Consider the following 21,574-nt stretch of genomic DNA (forward strand, 5'->3'; position numbering starts at 1 on the left):
CTGTTCAGTGGTGGCATGTTTCAGAACACCAGGAATCAGTAGGCAAGGAAGGGCTGTTGCCTTCATGTCCTGCTTGCAAACTTTGACCAGATCCCTCCGTAATCTTGGAAACAACGTTCTGGGCTACATACGCCTTTCAGCCAATCTGGCAGGACTCTTATGTTCTCAGGCTGACCTGGTGTACCACCCCTGAGTATGGCAGATACGAACAATGATGTGGCTGGTACTGTTTGCACTGTCCACAAGACATCATCATTGGGTTCTCCCTCATTGCATTACGTGGGTGATGGGGACATGCTCAGTGCCTTGGTCCAGTTAACAGGTAAACAAGCATTGAAGAACAGTTCAGTGATAAATTTGCTTGATTTACTTGCTGCATTTGTATCCCACCCTTCCTGCAAGTTTCTCAGAGTCCTGTGTTAGCCTCACAACAACCCTATGAGATAGGGTTAGGCTGTGAGATAGTGACTTGCTCAAGGCCACCTAGTGAGATTTGTAGCTGAGCAGTTGATTGAGCCTTGGCTTCCACCTCCATGCTCAGTGCCCTGGCCTGTATACCATACTGGCACTTTGTGCTTTGCTCACAACTCTTCTAGGAGTGCTTTTTGAAACCTAGCTTCAAACAAAACTAACACCGTTATAACACCACAGTATCCCATGTCTTAGCAGTAGAAGGTTTCTCTGCAGTTTAAAAAACTTTATTTCTCCTATCCCAAATTCTTCAGAGCTAGTCAGTTTATGTCAGATCATGAATAGTGCTGCATCTCTCTACATACACTGTAGCCAAAATGGGTGTTATGGGAAAAAGGGAATTGAAAAGACCTGAGATTATTTTTGGCTGAATGCTAGCCAGATATTTGCTTAACAAATTTCACAGAAATGCTCTGTATAGGGTATGTGGTTCATGTTTTTAAATAGTAAGTTTTATTTTTCCTTAATGGAATGCTTCCACAGTGTCTAGAAATATATTGTATGTATGTATGCACTCTGTTAAAGGAATTATGTTGCCAGAGTATAAACAACAACAACAAAACCCGCTTGTGCCTGTTGACACATAAGCCTGTTTTATGTACTGCACGTGACTGGCTTGCTTGCAGGATTGCCTATTTACTCATGAGAGGGTCTGCTGATTCTTTAGTCCCATGCAGGGTGGATAGATGTCAAAAAAATTAAATAGGGTTTTACCAATTTAAACTGATGTTTTAAATGTGTAAAAGACATCATAAATAAAATACTAAATGACTCTAACTTAAAAAACAAGGTAGCTACAATTAAACCTCCACTTACAGTCTCATAAAATGAAGTTTCCTCCCAATCAAATATGGGCATTAATTTCAGTTTTTCATCTCATGAAAATGGTTCTGTCCAGCCTAACTAACAGCTATACAGACTGCTCTGAGTAAGCCAAGGTTAAGACATGGTTTTGCTTGCCTCTCTCACCTTTCAGCTTGCAAGGTGATAAGCAGTTTTTACTGATATCTTTCTGAACATACTTCCACTATGATAGCAAAACCCTATCTTCATGTTAGTTATGTGTGATAGGTCTTCATCTTACCTAAAAGTTTGCATTAGGCTATCTATTAACCTTGGCTTGAATTACAACACTTAGGCTTATCTATACACAGCTAACTGTTCTTAATTTTATTGAGCTGGTACTATGCTGAGCTTAGTGGCATAGCAACTCAGGAAGAAAAAGTGAACGGACTCAGAGATGTGCTTTTGGATATCTGGGAGACACTTTGAGAGACCCCATCAATACAGATCCTCACAGGTCAATCTTCCCCAAAACCTTTCTGGTTCTTCATTTAAGAACCTCCCACAGCACGGACAAAGCTCCCTGCCCCCTTCAAAAAAATTGTTTTAAGAAAAACCTTGGAAAATGTTAGGGCAGTATTTTTTTCCCTCCCTTTCCACTCTCTAGTCTTGCTCTTTCTCTCCCCTCTACCTCTTTACCTTGCTGTTCTCCCCCTCTCAGCCTTCTCTGTTTGCCCCCATTGTTATATTTCACCCCTCTATCCCACTGCCTTCCTATTTCCCCCCATCTCCCCGAGCCTCTAGCCTCACTATTTCTCTGCCCCGCCCCTTTTCAGCTCACTTTTGATGAGCCAGGCCTACCACAGCAGCTATTATGTGCCTAGCCACATCCTCCATGGGAGCCATTTTGTGGTGGTGCCCACAACAGTTTCTCAAATCTGCCCACTGGTCCAGAAAGGTTGGGGACCTCTTATGTAGTTGGTATATTATATCCTAACATCTTTCCATCATGAAGAACTCGAGATGGTTATGTGAGGTTTCTAGGTGGTCTCCCATACACACGCTAACCTGGGTAGCTTCAGCAAATGGTTGCACATGTACCCTCCGACCATGCCCTGCGATGTCATGAGAATCTTCCTTAGCTTCTGGCTCCTACACTCACAGGATCAACGCACAAACTCTTGTGCTGCTTTGAGAGCCTCTTCTTGGGCCTTCTCTTAATTGCTAATAACATGAGGTTCTTCATCCTTTCATTGCCTGTGGGTACTTTAAATAAGGCAGTACTTGGAATAACAGGGAAGCCTTTCTGATGGCTGCGTAGTATTAAAAGTGTATCCCTAGATTACTTTATATTCAGGTGTTAGCAGTTCAGATGTTGGCCTTCTTGATGTGGGACCAGTTGGAGCGCTAACGTAATAGCAAACATTTGTAATATGGATTAATGATGGTTGCAAAACTGCACTCTTTTTGGACAATGCAGTTTAAGGGGCATTTATATTTTAAAAATTTATCGTTTTAGTAGAGAAACGTATAAACAAGTGTTTTGTTATGAAAATGCTTGCATATTTGTATGCAGAAGACATAGGAAAATCTGAAGCTTCAGTGAGTTAACTTGCTAGCTTCGGCTGACAAATATAATATCTTTTGATGGTTTAATGGCACTTCAGTTTGTCATAAACATGTTCTTAATTTTCTTCTCTGCTTGGTTTGCTTCTGACATAAGAAATTCTGCCATAGCTATTTGTTATAACATCAGAAGCATATGCTCTGGTATTTCCAGTATTCCCTCTATATAACCAGTGTTTGACATTGATAGAAAATAGGAGCTCATAAAGAATGAAATGAAATTTGAGAAACAAACCATATGCAATGCCACCATTGCATATCCAAGTATAACATGCTTAGCAACTGCATTTGTCTACCTTTCAGTAGAACTGGAAATAAAATTCTGCAGTACTATAGTTTTACCAGTTTGTAGAATGTGTTTGTTTGCTGGTGTCTTCCTAATAAGTGGTGTTCCTACTATCTCTAAATATAAAGCATGGGTGTAAGGAAAGGATTCAGTATTTGTCTTAGAACATCTTTGGTTCATCTTGGAAAATTAATTTGTTGCTAACTTGCATATGATATCTGTGAGCAGGGTCCACAAGTTTTGGCTGGTCTTAAGAACATAAGGAGAGCCATGCTCAGTCATTTTATTGTGTTGGTTATAGATTGTATTATTGTGTGTGTTAGAGTTTTGTCTTTTGTCTTTTATTCTATTTTAAAATTGTATGACACCTAGATAATTTGTTTTATAGGTGTCTTATAAATATAATAAATCAGATCAAAGGCCTATCTAGTCCAGCATTCTATTCCCACAGTAGCCAACCAGATGACTATGAGACGCTCACAAGCAGGACATGCATGAATTAGTATCCTCCCACTCATATTCCTCAACAACTGGTATTGTGAGGCATACTGCCTCTCATACTGGAAGTGTTACATAGTCTGCATGACTAGTAGCTCTTGATAGCCTTTCCTCCATGAATTGTCTAATCCCCTTTTAAAGCTGTCCACATTGGTGGCCATTGTTACATCCTGTAGTAGCAAATTCCATAGTTTTAACTATGCATCGTGTGAAGAAGTACTCTCTAGTATCTGTCCTAAATTCAGCTTTATTGGATGATGACCATGCGTAATTTTGAGGATGGTCAGAAGTGGCAAGAGTCCTTCATGAAGGCCTAGCACGATCACTATCGCTTCGTGTTGGAAGTGGTGTTTGCTGCTTCTTACTGCTTGCTTCTGACTGTGCCAAGCTTTGAGGGTGAAAGGAGACAATGATCCCACTTCTTCCCCAATTCCTCCGGAGCACGGTAAGGAGGTGGGGTTGTTTACTCACTCCATGCTGGGATAAGCAGTTGCTCTGAAGCAGTGAGAACTTTTCTGTGCTTCTGAGCGTCTGTGACATATTTTGCAAACTCAGAGGCTGCCCTTTCCCCTCATCTGCACCACGTCACTGGTGGTGGCAGGGAAAGGGGAGATTTGTCTCTCTTTCCTAGTATAAAATGAATGACCCCTACAGAGTTCTCTCATGTGTAGAGAACGTGGATGAGGACAGGGAGGCCTTGCACTGTGCAGGCTTCCAGGAAGATATTCATGGTTACCAACAGCAACTTGGCAGCTGTGTTTGTGGAATGCTGAGAATATAACTGTCACTTATGCATTGCCAGTCTGAGCAACTTGGCAGCCTTATTAGAAACAATGTTCTCCACAGACTGGGGTGAGTAAACAGCTTTCCTGTTGAAATAGTGTTGCAGTTGTCAGGAAGATGCCAGGTTCCAGGGACACACCAAGGAAAATGTGCTGTCCCCTGGGGAAAGGGCAATATTAGAGCTTTTATTTAGCTGGATGAACTCCAGAACAATATTTCTTACTCCCAATGATCTGAAGAGATGCTTCTGCAGGCTTTGTGCTGATGGGATCAGATGGTACTAATCGTCTTTCAAAAAGCATTGGAGAAAGCACTAATTTGCTGACTGGAATGTAATGGATCAGATGTGATCATGGATATAGGGGTCAAATGCTAACGGAAGGGCTTAAATCAAGACCATGTAGAAAGCAATGAGGCATAAGATTACCTGGCACTGAAACCTGGGGTTGTATTATAGCTATTTCATATCTGCATGTTCCAGCCTTCCCTTCTGTACTTAACCAATACTAAATGCTAAGAATGGCAGCTTACATTCCAGTGTCAACTACCGATATACTTTGAATGTTGATTCAATGTTTAAGTGAACATACAATAGACATGTATAATTGTATGTGACTGGTTGTCACACAGACATGTAATTGTATCCACTTCTGGTGGTTTAAATAATGAAAAGACATTGTATGCCTATACAAGCTGTTGCGTGTGAATGATACTGCACTTGGGTGACCACTCCATGTTCTCATGATGATGCTAAAAAGGTAGAAGTCTCTGCCAAAGAGAAGAGAAGGTTCTGTAGCTGGGAATTCTGTGTGTCTCTCTCCTTCTACTTCCACCCTGGAACTCCACAGCTTTAACCTCTGTCCAGTGAGGAATGGCTCCAGTCAGAAGGCTAGGCCAAAAGAAAGGTGTGGGATGGGGGGGGGGATGTTAAAAGGAAGCAAATTTACTTGCTGATTCCAAGCTGTGACCCAATATCCTTCGTGCTCCATTATGTTCAGAGGCCCCACATGTTCACTGGAGTTGCTGGATTGAAATGACTCTAGCAACCTGGAGATACCCCTCCCCCCAAGTCTCCTGCAGCCTATTGGTGGATTTCTCTGTTCCATATGAAAGAGAAAGGAGAATGCATGTTAGAACTGGAAATAATCTGAGGGATGTATCCAGGTGATCAGTCTTCTCCTTTTGCAGTCTGAATCCATCTGTGAAAATGACCTAATACAACGCTTGATTTTGATACATGTATTTTTCTTCTTTTAGCCATGTCTCAGGCTGTGCAGACAAATGGAACACAGCCTTTGAGCAAAACATGGGAGCTCAGCTTGTATGAACTTCAAAGAACACCTCAGGTACTATACGAGTTGTTTTTTACATCATTGTATAAGTTGCAGAGGACATAACTTTATTATGAATGTGACTGATACCTTCCCACTGACCCCAGAAATCAGTTAATTTCCTATTTGCCATCTAGAATGCTGCAACAAAAATCGCATCTGATTTGCACTACCAGAAATAAGTTAAGCCAATGAATTTATAGGAGGATTTTAAAAAAACCTTGTGGTAGTAATTTCAACTTGACCAAGAAATAATTGCCTAACAACGCTATTTCATGATCATTAGGAAGCAATAACAGATGGCCTGGAGATAGTGGTGTCACCCCGAAGCCTCCACAGTGAGCTGATGTGTCCCATTTGTTTGGATATGTTGAAAAACACCATGACTACTAAGGAATGTCTACATCGTTTTTGCGCTGATTGTATCATCACAGCCCTCAGAAGTGGGTAAGTAAGAGGGAAGTACATACAAAAATCCTTTATCAGGACTGGTTACAGCACCTGAGTAGTACCTTGGGATTCTGGTTATACCATAAAGGACCTGCAAGAATACTTTTGCTTTAGGCTTTTCAGCTCCCCCCTGAAGTTTTTTTTTTCTCCAGCCCATAGAGCCAGCTAGGGCCGAAGACCCCTTAAGAAGATAGGAAATAATTTGTAGTTGTCAATTTTTATCTCATTCCAAGGAGCTCAGGGTGGTGTGTATGCCCTCACAAGTGTAAGATAGGTTAGCCTGAGTGGTAGTGACTGATCCAAAGTCACTCAGAACTTCATAGCTGAGCAGGAATTTGAACCCAAGGTCTTTCTTGTTCATGTCAAGCACTCTATCTGGACACTACACTGTCTCCAAGCAACCACTTGCTTTTTTTTTTTGCCTGGGGAAAGGGGGAAGCATAAGGAATGTTTATTTCTTTTCTGTCCTCCTCCGCTCCAAAGCAGTGAGAGGCAATGGGGTGGCTCAAGCAACAATGTGCAATTTGTGTGATGTCCGCAGTGATGCTAGTATGACAAATATGTTGCCATCAGGTGCTTGGATTCTGAGATGTGCAAAATTGGCTTGTGGCTGTACCCAATCTGACAAGGCTTACGTAGGCCCTATTTTAAGAAGATCTTGCCAAGGTATTGGTTCAGGCAGCAAACTCTTACAAGCATGGTAGCAAGAACATATTTATGGAATTGGTTTTCTCCTCTTCTCTTTTTAGAAACAAAGAATGCCCTACTTGTCGTAAAAAACTTGTTTCTAAAAGATCACTGAGACCAGACCCAAACTTCGATGCCCTCATCAGTAAAATTTATCCAAGTCGTGATGAATATGAAGCTCATCAGGAGAGAGTCTTAGCAAGGATCAGCAAGCACAATAACCAGCAAGCTCTGAGCCACAGCATTGAGGAGGGCCTGAAAATCCAGGCCCTGAACAGGTAAGAGGCTCTGAATAGTTAAGAGTTGGAAATGGAAAAGGCCTATAGCGAAGTGGTAGAGCATATGCTTTCTGTGTGGGATGACTCATGTTGAATCCCCAATATTAACTCAGGTAGCAGAATTGGGAGAAATCCTGGACTGCCTGAGGCTTAGAGAACTCTTGCTACTCAGAGTAGTCAGTACTTGGCTAGGTGGACCAATCTTCTGTCTCTGTAAGGCAGCTTCACATGTGTGTTAACTTGAAGCGTGTGAAAGACAAAAGTTTTAAATAAGGTCTTGCATATTTTCCTCTGTCTTTGGATAACAGACTGCAAAGCTGTAGCTCCTTGCCATAACAGCATACAAGCTAATGCTTTAATCTTTGTAAACTGCCCAGTGTGCTTTGGCTATTTGGCGGTATAGAAATGTAATAAATAATAATATACACAATGATGCTTCTGCTGTTGCAGATAATACATTCTAATATTTATTTGAAAACTGTGTTTAAAATGGCACATATTGTGTCCTTAAAAGTTATTTGTACATTTTTGCAGTATTGACTGAACCTGTCTTACAAAATTCTACTTGGTCATGGTAGAGGAAAGGAATGTTAGATGCACTGAATACCAGTGTAGAAAGCCCTTACAAATTTTGTACAATATATGTCACTTGCCGCTTTTACACTGGGCACAGTCAACACATCTTCCTTGGGGTTGTGTTCGTCTTTTATGGAGCTATTGCACTTTCGTGCCATAAAACTGTAGTGATTCATACCCCAAGGGGTGGGAAAGAAATATTGGGTGTTGCCTTTTCACTTTGTCAGTATTTGAGAACCCTTGAAATAGCTTATAAATGGTGTGTGCATATTTGTCGTCCACCTTATCTTTTTACTAAATTAAAAAAACCCTTCCTTGTAGGACAGATGTTCCATCATCTTAATAATCATAGTTGACCTTTAATGTATCTTAGCCGGGTCTTCTAATCTCTTCTTCAGATGGGGCAAATTCTAAATGTAATTGTACCCTTCAGATCTATAGAAAATGTTACATTTGCTCAACTGAATTTATTTTTTACATGCAGAAAATAGCTTTACACACTATCTTAGCAGGATCTAGGCTGTAGATTCCATCTTTGCACCAGGGTTTGCACACACTTTTCTGTATTTAGTATTTTTTGTGGTTGGCTTCCCTTCCCCATAGCTGGAGATTTAACTTTCACATTATTTCGGCCTCATCTGAACCATTTTGAGATCCCTGTTAGAAAATGCCATGTTTGCCCCCTCAATATTGGGCCACTTTGCTTGTCCACGTCAGAACTGACCTGGAAAAACTAGGATGCTAGACAACCAACTATCTGTTAGAGGAGTCTTGGATGGTTGTTTTGCATCTATTGTGCTAGCTAGACATATGTCCTGAGATATTGGAGTCTTACTAAAATGTGTGCCAGACATTTGAGTATTTGTATTTAGTGAAGAATTTTAGGATGGACTGAACCAATATATTTGCTAGGACTCTGAAAATGACTGGCTGAAGAGTTGCATGGTTCCTGAATATGTCATGTATGCTTATTAGGTTACAGAGGGGCAAGAAGCAACAGATAGAGAATGGCAGTGGAGCAGAGGACAATGGTGACAGCTCACACTGTAGTAATGCTTCAACTCACAGTAATCAGGAAGCTGGGCCAAGTAACAAAAGGACCAAAACGTCTGATGATTCTGGGCTAGAACTGGACAATAACAATACAACAGTAGCTATAGACCCAGTATTGGATGGTGCAAGTGAAATAGAACTAGTTTTCAGACCCCATCCTACGCTAATGGAAAATGATGACAGCGCACAGACAAGGTAAGCAGTGGTGTTGTTCTTATTTTAGAAGCCACGCTATACGTGTTAGTGAGCTAGGCTTCTTGACTTTTTTGTGCTATATGATGATTTATTCACGATAAACATTTGGAAGTGCTAGGTCACTGCCCTTCACATATGGCTTCAATTGTTTTGCTTGCGATTCTCTAACAACTGTCACAGTTTTATTTCTGGTACACAATAAGTAACTACGCTGATTGTCTTTGCTCCTGGTGCAGGTACATAAAGACCTCTGGCAATGCCACAGTGGATCACTTGTCCAAGTACCTAGCTGTGAGACTGGCCTTGGAAGAACTACGGAGCAAAGGAGAGTCAAATCAGATGAATCTTGAAACAGCCAGTGAGAAGCAGTACACAATTTATATTGCTACAGCTAATGGACAGTTCACTGTGAGTAGCTGATTGAGCTAAAACATAATGGGGAAGAAATACAACTTTGAGACACAAAGCTGTGTTGGGGGGGGGGGGAGGGCAGGGACAACGATGACACAATATTCTACCTCCAAAGTCATGTGCCCACCCCTAACATTCACATGTTGAACATGGATGTCCATAAAGAGGCGCCTAATTGTGTTCAGCTGAACATGCATAGAGGTGTCCATACTCAGGTATCCTTGGCAGGTATCTATGCTCAGTCTGTGAAGGTTGAGGATAGAACTGCTGGGGCACATGATGTTAAGGGCAGGCCCAGAAGGTGCAGCCCCCCTCCTCAAGTTTAGCCCTACATGTGAAGAATTTTGGAATAGGATAGTTATACTTCAGTTCCTGTTGTAGCTGACCTAGCTAAAATGTATGCATTAGCATGTGAACCAGGATAAAGAAACACACCATTATTGTACATTTTGTGTGTATATAGTCATATTGCTAAAGAAAGAGAGAGAGTGGTGTAGTAGCTAGAGTGTTGGGCCTGCGTGTAATTAAAACCCAGCCTCAGATCTCTGCTTATCCGTGAAGATTTCTGGGTAGCTTTTGGCAGGTCTCCATCTCTGAGCCTATCCTATTCACAGGGTTATTTTACACAATCTTATCAGGGCATGGGATGTAATCCTCCCCCCACTCCCACCCCCAGTGTCCCTCATGAAGGGACAGCATGATAGAAATGCAATAAATCTATGCTAGATGGCCAGTTTCTATTTCTGTCTGGAATCCTGATATCTCTTACATTTGTGTAAGAAGAAAAATCTAGCTCTTCTTACTTGGGATAAAGCTTAAACATGCAGCTTGTTCCTTCCAAAGTCTTAGAAGCCAGTCAGATATGGATGCTACCTCCACCACCTATGGGGAAGTGTCTACTTCCATACAACATCCTATCCCTACCCCCTTCTCCTACAACCAGTTTTGTTCAACATTGTCGGGGCAACAAGTTCTGAAAACCCTTATTCATTCCCTCCCTCTCTCTCTCTCTCTCTCTCTCTCTCTCTGCAAACAGCCAATCTAGCAGAATAGGGAGCTGCAGCCAATCCTAGGTTCCCAAGTGTACCTGTATGATGTGTGCATTTGTCATATTAACACATCTTAAGGGTACACAATGTCTGAAGCAGTCCTCACTCCTGGTAACAAGTGTAATCAACTTATCAGAACTATCCTCACATGCACAGTATGTTTTCATATTGTAGGATCTGAGGCTTCTGGCATTAGACTTACATTTAGGGTTTGTATGGAAATTGAAATCACAGCAGGTGCAGATCTAGTTGAAAGGAACTAGATGGCATGTAACTGTCCTGTGGGGCTCTGTATCTGTATAACATAGTCTGTCCAGAATGGTAGACCTAAGCTGCTGAAATCCATGGCCCTTCATATTCTTCTTAGATTTGGCCCTCTCTTTACCGATGTGGCAGAAAGGTTGATAAGCTTGAGAAATTTGTAGTTCAAAATTGGCTCATTTTCCCTTGCTGAAGTCACCCTTCCCTTAAAAGGATGCCATTTTAAGCTTCTGCTACAGCAGCCCAAGAAACTGGAATATATTGGGGAGGCACACTCGGCAGAACATGGAGTTTGTGGTTCTGATGGCAATTGCTGTCATCCTTTTCCAACTGATTACCACAACATCAAATAAACTTGTGCCACCTAGTCACTCCATCATGACCTTAACAAGTAAGTATGGAAGGGACTCAGGACAGATGTGGGCTATGCCCAAAATGTTGATAGCTTGGGGGAAATATATCTACCATACGACCAGAAGTGATTATTATCTTGGGTTGGTACTGAGCCAGGAGAGGTTTAGAGTCCCATTAGAATTGTGTGTAACTGTGCAAGTTTAACATTACCCATCCTGAGTGCTTTAAACAGTCTTCCACAAGTGAATGGATCCATTAATGCTGAAGCAGTATGCTCCATGCTCTGCTAGCAAGAATAGCTTTGTAGCAGACATTTGTGTGGGAAATAGAGTAAAGCATCCTTGCTCTGTGTGCAGCTGCTTCTTGCTTTGGATTTGGCAGTGGAGTTGACATCTGGTTTATATTAGACTATTTATAGACTGCTGTGACTAAACATTCTTCTCCTTATTGCTGTTTACAAACTGGTGTGTGTCAATGTTTGGTTATTTCTCTAGCCGTGTATTCTGTTCATTTTCAAATGGCAGTAACACTGTTTCTGGCTTCTGCACTAATTTTGACTTTGTCTTTAGGTGTTAAATGGCTCTTTTTCCCTTGAGCTGGTCAGTGAAAAGTACTGGAAAGTGAATAAGCCCATGGAGCTCTACTATGCGCCAACAAAGGAGCACAAATAAGCCTGACAAAGACTTTGAGTTGGAATTGTAATTACTTTTATAGCCTTGGTTTACTTTAAATAAGTAAAGCACCATCCTCTGCATCATGCACAACTGCTGAGACATTTGGATTCCTTGATGAATATCATTATTAATTATTAGACAGTATTTTGTGTGATATTTAACTTTCTTTCCTCTGGAGGACTGAATGATCTGTACATTCCATTGGTGCTCTCAAATGTGCTTTTGATGTGGTGGCTCTTGTTCCATGTGCATGGTATTAGAAGCAGGAAAGGTTTCATGGCAGACTTATACTAGCACCTTGATGAGTGTTGACAAGGGACAACAGAGATGGTTGGAACCTAAAGAACTCTCTTCAGTTACAGCGGCATTAGAGCACATATGTTCAAAGTAGGTTTGCTAGTAGCTGACTGCGTGTGATGCTAAAGAAACCGCTGGTACTGGGGGCCAGAGGGGATGTTTGCAGCACTAACAGAACTCTTATGCATTGGCCAGGTAATGAGTCCTTCTGTTTTGTAAATAAAAAAACAATGGTTTGCATGTAATAGTGTCTGCTCCCAAATAGGTGCCAGTCTTGGAAAAAGCAAGTAATTCTTTCTCTCCCTGCTTTCAGCATGTTTAAGATAACTGGGGTATTCTCAGGTAAGAAGATGAAAACCCACTTCAAATGATATTTAAGAAAACCCTAGTTAACTTTATTCATGGCTAATATTAGTGTCAGAGGGAATTTACCCAGGGGAGGGACTTCAAGGAAGGGAGCACACATAACTGAGGCTGGCTTACAATTTGTTAAGCATGATTTATGAAGAACCAATGAATTGGCCCATTAATGGGGAAAGTACTAGTATTGATACATCTTAAAAATAGTCATCTCTGCTGCTATCTTGAGTGGCTGTAGCATCGATCAACAAATTAAATGAAAGAAAAGCAATGTTTCTGGGCACAACATCACTACAGGCCTGCATGTTTTGAAATTCTTAAAATGGTGGGATTCCTATGTAGAATCTTGAATGTGGTAGAAGTAAAAGGCACAAAAAGTGCTTGTCTCTGTACAAGTACTCCCGCCGTACCTTTGCGCAGAAAATACTAATTGAGAAATTTCTTCAAAATATTCTAATATTTCTTGGCCATATTAACAATACTTGGCACATATGATTTTAATAAATAAAATGTATTTAGGCAATCTTTAATTTGAACTGGGTCAGACCTCTGCAGTATTTGAGTACACAGCAACCAATGGTGTGACTGGTTTTGGTAAATCAGTAGTTCATCATCTTAGGCATATCTGTGTTCTTCACCTAGCGAGGGTGCCAGGAAAGCAAGGACTTCATTTCATTGTAGCTCCCCCCACCCCCCGCCTGCTTGGTCTCTGTTATTTGGTATTGGGAAGAGGAATGGTGCAGAAAAGGGAGAGAAGAGTTTTCAGACATGTTTCTCATCCTGTCCTTATTAGGGTTAAGAATCTAGGTATGATGCACTCTGCTGTCATGTTTTCCCTTAAGAAACTGGCTATTACAGAGTGTAGGAAGAAGCATAAGCTTTTCACTTTTGACAGTTATTTTAGCCTACAGGAAAATAAAATTATTGTATAATACTCCCTTTTTGAAGAGTTCTTTAATGAGACATTTCCTAAATTATGCTAGCAGTTTGTGCCATGAAACTCCACAATTACTAGAAGGGGGGGGGGAGGGTTGTACTACGCCTGTTTGGTTTTGTTCAGTACTTTTGGTGTAATGTACAATTTATATAGCTTGGTAGCGCATGTCCACTAAATATAATGGGGTTTCTTTTTGTGTGAAAAATGTTTTTGTACAGGCAAACATCAGCTGCAGTAAGAAAAAAATTGAATTGTGATTTACCCAAAATAATGTTTAGCCCTGTAAGCAGATAAAAGTGTCTGTAAAATTTTGAAAAGTGTATCTACTAGTGGGAGGGGGTGTTGTTCCCAACTTAGTGTGGGAGAATGTGAATTTTTACTTCTATGTTAGAGTGCATTCACTAAGTATTTATATTTACTTAAATACATAAAGTAGCTGTTTTAATCAAACAACAAATTCCACTGTGACTTTTTAGTACTATGATTAGATTTGAGAACAAGTTGCACATGCTTCCATGTCGCTGCCAGTTTTTCACAAGTAGAGCATTTTGGAAACAAAGCAGTCCTCAAAGTCCAGGGCTCCTCAAGGGTGTGTTGAGAAAATTCAGGGAGGGATGCCTCCTCCCTGACTAGCCAAGATCTCATTTAGATCAATGTCCTCTTGCAGTGAAACCTTGCTGATCCACCCTACTAGATTTGTGCAGATCACTGGTCCCTCATTACCCCATCATTCCAAAGTGAGTAATCTGGGAAGATGGGAGCCTGGAACGGCATCTATTATGTTTCCTCATGTGTGGCTTTAAAAGGGGACAACGATCCTGTTTTTTCTGTTTCTACTGCCATGTCAGGTAAGTAGATTCCACAACTTCTCTCACACAGCAGCAATCAATGTACACACAAGTGTGTGTAAGGTTCTTTGTATACTCACATGAGGAATAGAACACTGGGGCTCCCAGGAGGTAGTATAAGTTTAGAAGGGCAGGGCCCTACATGGAGTATATTTGGCAAATGCTGCCAAGGTACCTGAAGTGTCTCAGGAGTTGATCCCAGATTGTTCAGAAACAACATACATTACTGATGCTGTGCCAGATGTAACCCCATTATATGATAAACACCTAAGAGTTAAAGGAAGCAATTAGTGAAAGGCACCAGAGTGCTAAATATAAAAATTAGAAGGAAATCCAGATTAACATCTGGGTATTTACACTAACCTTGATGGAAGTGTATTCATCTAGCTACCAGGTTAAAAACACCTACTTTTGTACGAAAGTACCTAGTCCAGGCTTGGTGAGTTACCTTCACATTAGACTTCAGAGAATCTTTAGCCAGAGCTGAACTCTAATAAACTGAACCTCAACAAAAGAGAGAACACTTTATTGGTAGGTGCTAGCAGTGCTTAAACACACTTGGTGTCTCCCAACTCCCTCACTATATTATCCTCTTAAGCAATATTATACAACAAGGATAACAATATTATACAACAAGGATGATCAAGGAATTACAAGAGTAGGGAAACTCAGGGTAGTTGCAGAATTCAATAGTCTAAAAGTAAGTATTAGATGAAAATAACTTGCAGCTGGACTGTGATTTTAACTGGAACATACGTGACCGTTCAATGTTTTTTCTAAAAATGTCCTGAAACACTGAGCAGTCACACATAAAATTCTATATTTTGAGAGACATGGCTCAGTTATACCTCTCAACACAGATCTTCAATAAAATAACCCCACTTTTACCAGAAGTGTCACTTTATATGCTTTCTTCTGCAAAGTCACCTTCAGCTCCTGCCTGGGAATCTTCAGAAGCTTGCAAAGAGCCTTCAGTCTGCCCTCCCATATATGTAGGAGTGCTGTACTTTACAAGAATAGATTTAAACTGCACCAGGGGGGCATTGGTGCGAATGCCCATGGGGTCAAAATGTGTTCGGCTTACTTGATAGCCAGCTTGAGAAAGATAGTGCAAGAACTTATTTAACCTGGGGAGAAAATTTAAAAGCATAAACTAAATGCCTTTCCCCCTATTCATTCATAGTTACGTTTTAAAATAACGGGATACTTACTTTGGCATGTTCATTCCTTTAATGCTGTGCCTGTGAACATTGTAATAAAAGGCAGGATGCTCAGCGTTACTTTCCAGCTTCTGGCGCTTTGCTCCATTTTGGTTAATTTCATTAATTTTTCTTTTCCCTGGGACAGAAGAGAGGCTTTAAAGTTCAGATCAGATTTGTTTATTTGAACCCAGCAGGCCCACCACAAAGCAAAGGAACAATATATCTATATAAAAATAAGCTTAAGGGTGCCAATAACGCCCCCAAAGCATCAAGAATCCAGATAATCTGAACTGTGTGACCCAGCTTTATGCTACAGTGGAAAATCTTCATTCCACAAATTAATTTACTTTCTAAAACTTGTTGCGGGCTCTTTTAAATGAACATTTCCTGGATAATCACTGTTTGGTTGTGGGTACAGTGCTAAATTGACAGCTACCTACCATGTACAAAGTAGTAATCAGCTGCAGCATCTGGTGTCTTAATAAACACACCACACTCTTCTAAAATACAAGGAAATCAGAATTACATTTTGGTCATTATAGAAAATTTAAGTTTATCTTTAAAACAGTAGTTATGTTAAAAGAAAAATCTAAGTAAATGGAACGATACTTTATAACAATATGGCTAAGGAGTGCAGTTGCATGACTATTGTAGCTCACAATGCCACTGAAGCTCTCATTTGAGTGGAATGGCGCATACAGAAACGTTGAGCATTGGGAGACATATGATTAGGGATGGCGGAGAATTCCGCTACGGACTCCAATGAGGCCGGATTCTTTAGAATCCTTTAGATTCTTTAGAATTCTTTAGAATCTGCCCCCCCGGAGTTGGTGGCAGAACGGAACACTTACCCCCGCCTCCCCGCGGAATCCTCTTCAGCCGGACCCTCCAGCTTCGGATTGCCAGCGATACGGCTGCCATGCCGTATTGCTGGCTGAAGGTGACTGACTGCGGATGCACATGGCATCCAGGACACCATTTGTGGCCGTAAAGCCCTTAGTTTAAGGTAAATGCAGCTGCAAATGGCTGCATTTAGCTTAAACTAAGGCCTTCACGGCCGCAAATGGCGTTCTGGACATCAGTCAAGTCCCCTTCAGCCAGCAATATGGCATGGGGGCCGTATCACTGGCGCTTTGGAGCTGGCTGGCGGCTCTGCAGAATCGCAGTGGAGTGGAGCCAGCCGAAGAGGATTCTGGGGGGAGGAATGGATCGCCTCCCCCGCTGCTGGAGGATTCCCCACGGACTGGAAGATAGGGAACCCGCCCATCCCTACATATGCTTTCTGGTGGCCTACACACATACTTCGCTGACGTTGACTTGTCTGGTTATCTATCATACGCGTTAATGCACTTGTCATCCACCAAGCAGTCTGACAGTATGAGGTAGTGTCTGTTTTGCTGATAGTTTGTCAATATTGTATGTTGTAGTTAGGGGCGCTGTTGCTATTCCAGAATCCACCAGGAATCTATCTTTATGGGAGAGATAATTATTGCACATACACAGGAAATCTCTAATTCTGAAGTCTTTGACTGAAGAGGCTAATGAGGGCAAGTCCACTCTTTGTCTAAGATTTATCCCATGACATAACCATGTCTACATGTTTATGGAGTTCTATAGCAATGCATGGTGGAAAATAAGCTTACAAAGTGAGACAGTCATGAATTCTGAAGTGGCAAGTTCTTTCTGCCATGTGCCCCAAACTGTGTTTAAAAACATGAAGCTGTCAGAAAAGCATATAGGGCAATAGTTCTCTAGTATATTAAGCAGTTTGCAGACTAGCCTTACTGTACAATAACGACACTTTATACCCATAGTACCTTTCAATAGAAGCTATAAAAACTGACAATTGCTTCTCTTACTCAAGGTGAAGGTCAGGTATTAGGCAGAATAAAGGATTAGTGGACAGGAAATCTTTTACTACTTTAAGAGACTGGGGCTGTTGTTTTTCCATACTTAAAGCCATCCTGACAAGATTAAAGATGTGAAGAACCACTCCAATATTTGAAGATCATAAGTTCTGTAATACTATATGTAGGTTAGTGAGTTGAACAGTAATCCGTTTTTGGGTTTACATACTGAATCTATTGCCATTACTTCTTGGAATTGCTTCCTATTAACTAACAGGGTTTTCTAAAACTTGTCATGGTGCCTTCTCACCTTGTTTGTTGTGGCTGCTAGGGCCATGGATTGAAAACTGCTTGAGTGTTGTGCACTCTGCTTCACAGATTAGTGTTTTCAGAAGTGTCTGGATGTCTTCTAAACCATACTGAACTGCTTCAAACAACATTCTTCTGAGAAATCCAGTGTTGAAGAGGGATCCTGACCTGGAAGATAACAGAGCTGCACTATCTAGAGAAATTTTACTTTAAAACTTGAACTTGTTTTGAGAAATAAGAATCTGCCAATGGGAGTTACCTATGTTTTGAGGAGATTTAAAGAGTCTGTTTGGAAGGATCAGCCTGTTCAGAAGTAATTAAGTAATTACTTTTTAAGAAATACAAAGGGGGAACTTGCCAAGTTCACCATGGTGCTTAATGGTGACATAGAACTAACACATTAGTTCTTTTCATTCTTGTGTAAAAGTCACACAGTGCACATACAACTGGTACATATCTAACACTAGCTTACTGCAAGTCATGGTTTGCAAACCAGAAGCTTGCATCAGGAATGTCTGCTCCTTCCCCCTCTGGCTGAGTTTCTTTCCTCCTTTAATTTTGAAGTGTTAACCATGGCTTTGCATTATGGTAGCACTGACACATAAACCAAGAGCCTATGTACTCATGGTTTCAATTTCTTGTTCACAAGGGATCTTCACCTGCTAAACAAGATGTCTCTGTGCATCAGCCTGCAGTTTCCCTCATCAAATCTCAGATAAGAGGAATGAGACCTGCTTAGGAAAGCTGCATGATAGCCATGCAATTTCTATAGGGATACACAACATTTGTATGATTAAAAAAAAAAAAATTCAAATGCTGTAGCCAGGGAAGCTGACATCTTTAACTCACATCAATCACGCAAGTCTGCATATATTGCTTATTTTGTTTCTACCTCTCCCACACTTTCCCCTGACAATATCAATCTGCTACTGGGGACTTTAGAGTCCTTGTTGGAAATAAAGTCAATGACTGATTACAAAATGACTCCAGCAGAGCATAAAAAAATAGATTTTATTGATACCACATTCCAAAAGCGTAGTCTAATGCAAAAGCTATTTGGGTCTATTGGATGCAAGGGTTAGCCCAATGACTAATTTAAGTAAAGCCCTGGAGGAGAAATACTGGCTTCATAACAGAAGTGACTAAGTGAAATACTAAGCTCATAGTAATGACAGGGGTGGCTATACCCCAGTAGCCCAATTTGTTCTCTCACCCTCTAAGAATATTACAAATATGAAATTAGCATTGCAAATCTGTATTATACACCCCCTGTGGTAAGACAGCATCAGCTTGGAACAGAAATAACCATGAGGGTAAAATTTACTGCTGGGGATGCCTGCAGTGCTTTAAAAAACATAGGAATGTACAGATTTTTGGTTTTTGTTTACAAAACCAGGAAAAGGGTCTAGTGCTCTTTGAAGTGATACAACCACACACAAAAAATCAAATTATAATACAGGCATACTGCTAAGTTATTTTCCTTACCTTATTTTGAAATGAACCCCAATTCTAGGTATTTTGGTAGTTTTGTTTTCCTGTTCATTTTAATAGGGGTAAATTAGATCCCTAATAGCTTTCTAAGGTAAATGTCCATTTCTTCTAAATGGAAAAGGGGGCGGGAGAAATGAAACATCACAGGATAGATAACTAACCCCATAATTGTTGAAGAATACATAAGAGTAAATAGTTCAGGTTTGTTAAATAATACAAATATTTCAAGCACTAACCCCATTAGGCTGGGAGGGCTAATTGGACAAAGAGTTGTACAGGATAGTGAATTCCTTTCCAATTACTATTGGAAAGTCTGTTCAGCATCTTCTCTAGGCCAAGGGATTTCAACCAGGTGGAAGTTACACTTTTCCAATGTTTTTATTTAAAAAATGTCTCAGCTCATCCTCAACAAAGTAAATGCACAGACATTTCTGTATCCAAAAGCAGCAGGCAGTAAATATACAGGTAATCTGACCTTCAGCTTCCCAAATACCCTCCTTAAGTAGGTTGCGAAGCCTTTTCTAAGAAGCAAAAAAGGAGGCAAGTCTCAAAGTGGTATTGAAAAATATGAGGGAACTTTAATAAAATGGTAAATTGCCCAAAGTGTCTTGATGTTTCCTCATAAGCACTGTGTAACATCTGCCATAATAAAATAACTATTTTATTAAAGTTTTGTATTATTTTTCCAGTACCATTGTTAGATTTGTCTTTTTAAAATCTCTTGTTTTAGGTACTGCCCTCTGTTCTCTCAGCCTTTTCCAAAGGCTACCAGTTATGTATTTTGGTGAACAGCTGGGAGGCCATTCCATCCACAATCCTAGCTTCTTGCTGAGGTTGTCTTGACCTCACACAACAATAGACTAGCATTAAGGGCTAAAACACTTAAAAAATAAAATATTGCATTTCTGTGCCAAATAACTATTTCTACCCTTGGACAGTACAATCCGTTTAACTGCAGAATGGAGCATACAATCTAAAATTCATCATAGGGGAAATATAGTGATAGGGGTGGGGGAGTGGAAGCAGAGGGAAACAGGAAAATTATGTGATTTTCAGTTGCATATACTTCGGCTTGACTCGATGGTCTTGTAGGCCCCTTCCAACCCTACTATGAGTCTATGAGACTATTCAGAACAAATAACTATTGGGCTCAATGGGCTTACTGCCAGGTAAATGCGTACAGGATTGCAGCCTTAGCTGCAAAAGGGCATAGGAAACAGATCTTCTGTTAGCTTCCTAGCCCCATTTCTAATGTCTGTCACAGTGAGCCTCCCCTAAAGTGAAGAAAGAGCAATATGATTCTCCCAGGTATGAAGCTGGCAAGATACCATGTGATGTCATTGCTTTTACAGCCATATGTATCTTACAGATCTGGAAAATGTCTTCATTCCAACCTGGAGCCAACATAGAAAATGGGCTGCCAGAAAGCAGTTCACTGAAGAAATATACATACCACAGAGGACCAAGTTCAATTGCTGTCTTGCCTGTCATACGGCTGTAGCAGTCACATGGGAGTTGCCGATAAGGGTTCTCTGTTGGAAAAGCAGTATGAGCATTTATTTTCCAAACAAATACCTGAGACTACTGTGTATATATTTAAAAAATCTGAAAATATTGGAAACCTGAAGCTTAATAGGGTGTGTTAATTAAAAAGATAAAGCTAGGGATAACAGTGCCATAAGAAATTTGTTCCTGTGATTAGGTGCAGAATGAATCAGAACACTGTGCCTTGAAGGTGCTGTTTCAGAATCTGGGGTGTGTGTGTGTGTGTGTGTGTGTGTGTATATATATATATATATATATATATATGTATATGAGAGAGAGCACGCACATTCAGTGTGGAGGAGAAAACTATTTGCTGGGCTTATTTTCTCTGTTATATCTCACAGACATTTAATCAGGAGGTCAGGAAGTCAATTTTTACCCAAAGAGTGAGTATGCTGTAGCAGATAATGTTGGGCTTGGACCAGGAGACCTAGGGTTGAATCTCCACTGAGCCACAAAGCTTACCAGATGATCTTGAACCAATCACTATTTCTTAGCCTAACCTAGCAAACCCCACAGGGTGGCTGTAACGATAAAATTCTCTCAGATGAAACTGCCTGTGGATTAAGATCATCCACAGAAGCCCTCCTGTCAGATCCAAACCCACATGTGGCTGGAATGAAGAGTGCTTTCCCTCTTACACACTCTGACTTTGAAATACCCTGCCTAGGAAGGTCCATTGTGCCCCATCCTTGTTGGCATTCCACCACAAGTGGAAGTGTTAAGACCTTTTCAGAAAGGCTTTATTATTATTAATAATAATTAATACATTAAATATTGTTTAATTGAAATAATTAAATAACATTAATAATTATTTTTCCTCCAAGGAACCCAAGGTGGCTTACATGATCCTCCTCCTCTCCATTTTATCCTCACAACAACCCTGTGAGATAGGATAGGCTGAGAATCAGTGACTGACCCAAAGTCACCCAGTGAGCTCCATGGCTGAGTGGGGACTAGAACCCAGATCTC

General features: G+C 40.7%; 2 protein-coding genes across 9 annotated transcripts in view; one reads left to right on the top strand and one right to left on the bottom strand.

Annotated features, from left to right (window-relative positions):
- Positions 1 to 21,574, top strand: part of RNF2 (ring finger protein 2) — a 50,733-nt gene that overhangs the window by 6,128 nt on the left and 23,031 nt on the right. For 2 of the 7 annotated variants that reach the window (XM_084851390.1, XM_084851391.1), the window contains exons 2-7: positions 5,705 to 5,793; positions 6,065 to 6,225; positions 6,978 to 7,193; positions 8,745 to 9,017; positions 9,254 to 9,425; positions 11,662 to 12,329. In XM_084851390.1, coding sequence (XP_084707516.1) covers positions 5,707 to 5,793; positions 6,065 to 6,225; positions 6,978 to 7,193; positions 8,745 to 9,017; positions 9,254 to 9,425; positions 11,662 to 11,763 — 1,011 coding nt within the window. In that variant the 5' untranslated portion in view covers positions 5,705 to 5,706 and the 3' untranslated portion in view covers positions 11,764 to 12,329. Of the gene's footprint in view, positions 1 to 5,704; positions 5,794 to 6,064; positions 6,226 to 6,977; positions 7,194 to 8,744; positions 9,018 to 9,253; positions 9,426 to 10,951; positions 11,373 to 11,661; positions 12,330 to 14,027; positions 14,088 to 21,574 lie in introns of those variants that run through there. The other 5 variants (XM_084851388.1, XM_084851389.1, XM_084851394.1 and 2 more) reach the window with 4 other exon arrangements.
- Positions 14,715 to 21,574, bottom strand: part of TRMT1L (tRNA methyltransferase 1L) — a 32,294-nt gene continuing 25,434 nt past the window's right edge. For both annotated transcript variants that reach the window (XM_084851385.1, XM_084851384.1), the window contains exons 12-16: positions 20,511 to 20,589; positions 17,568 to 17,734; positions 15,851 to 15,910; positions 15,420 to 15,546; positions 14,715 to 15,335 (exon numbers count right to left, since the gene is read on the bottom strand). In XM_084851385.1, coding sequence (XP_084707511.1) covers positions 15,110 to 15,335; positions 15,420 to 15,546; positions 15,851 to 15,910; positions 17,568 to 17,734; positions 20,511 to 20,589 — 659 coding nt within the window. In that variant the 3' untranslated portion in view covers positions 14,715 to 15,109. The remainder of the gene's footprint in view (positions 15,336 to 15,419; positions 15,547 to 15,850; positions 15,911 to 17,567; positions 17,735 to 20,510; positions 20,590 to 21,574) is intronic.

This window comes from Heloderma suspectum, chromosome 4, assembly GCF_057233095.1.
Source record: "Heloderma suspectum isolate Gila_16-S chromosome 4, 16-S_ref, whole genome shotgun sequence".
NCBI classification, from domain to species: Eukaryota; Metazoa; Chordata; class Lepidosauria; order Squamata; family Helodermatidae; genus Heloderma; species Heloderma suspectum.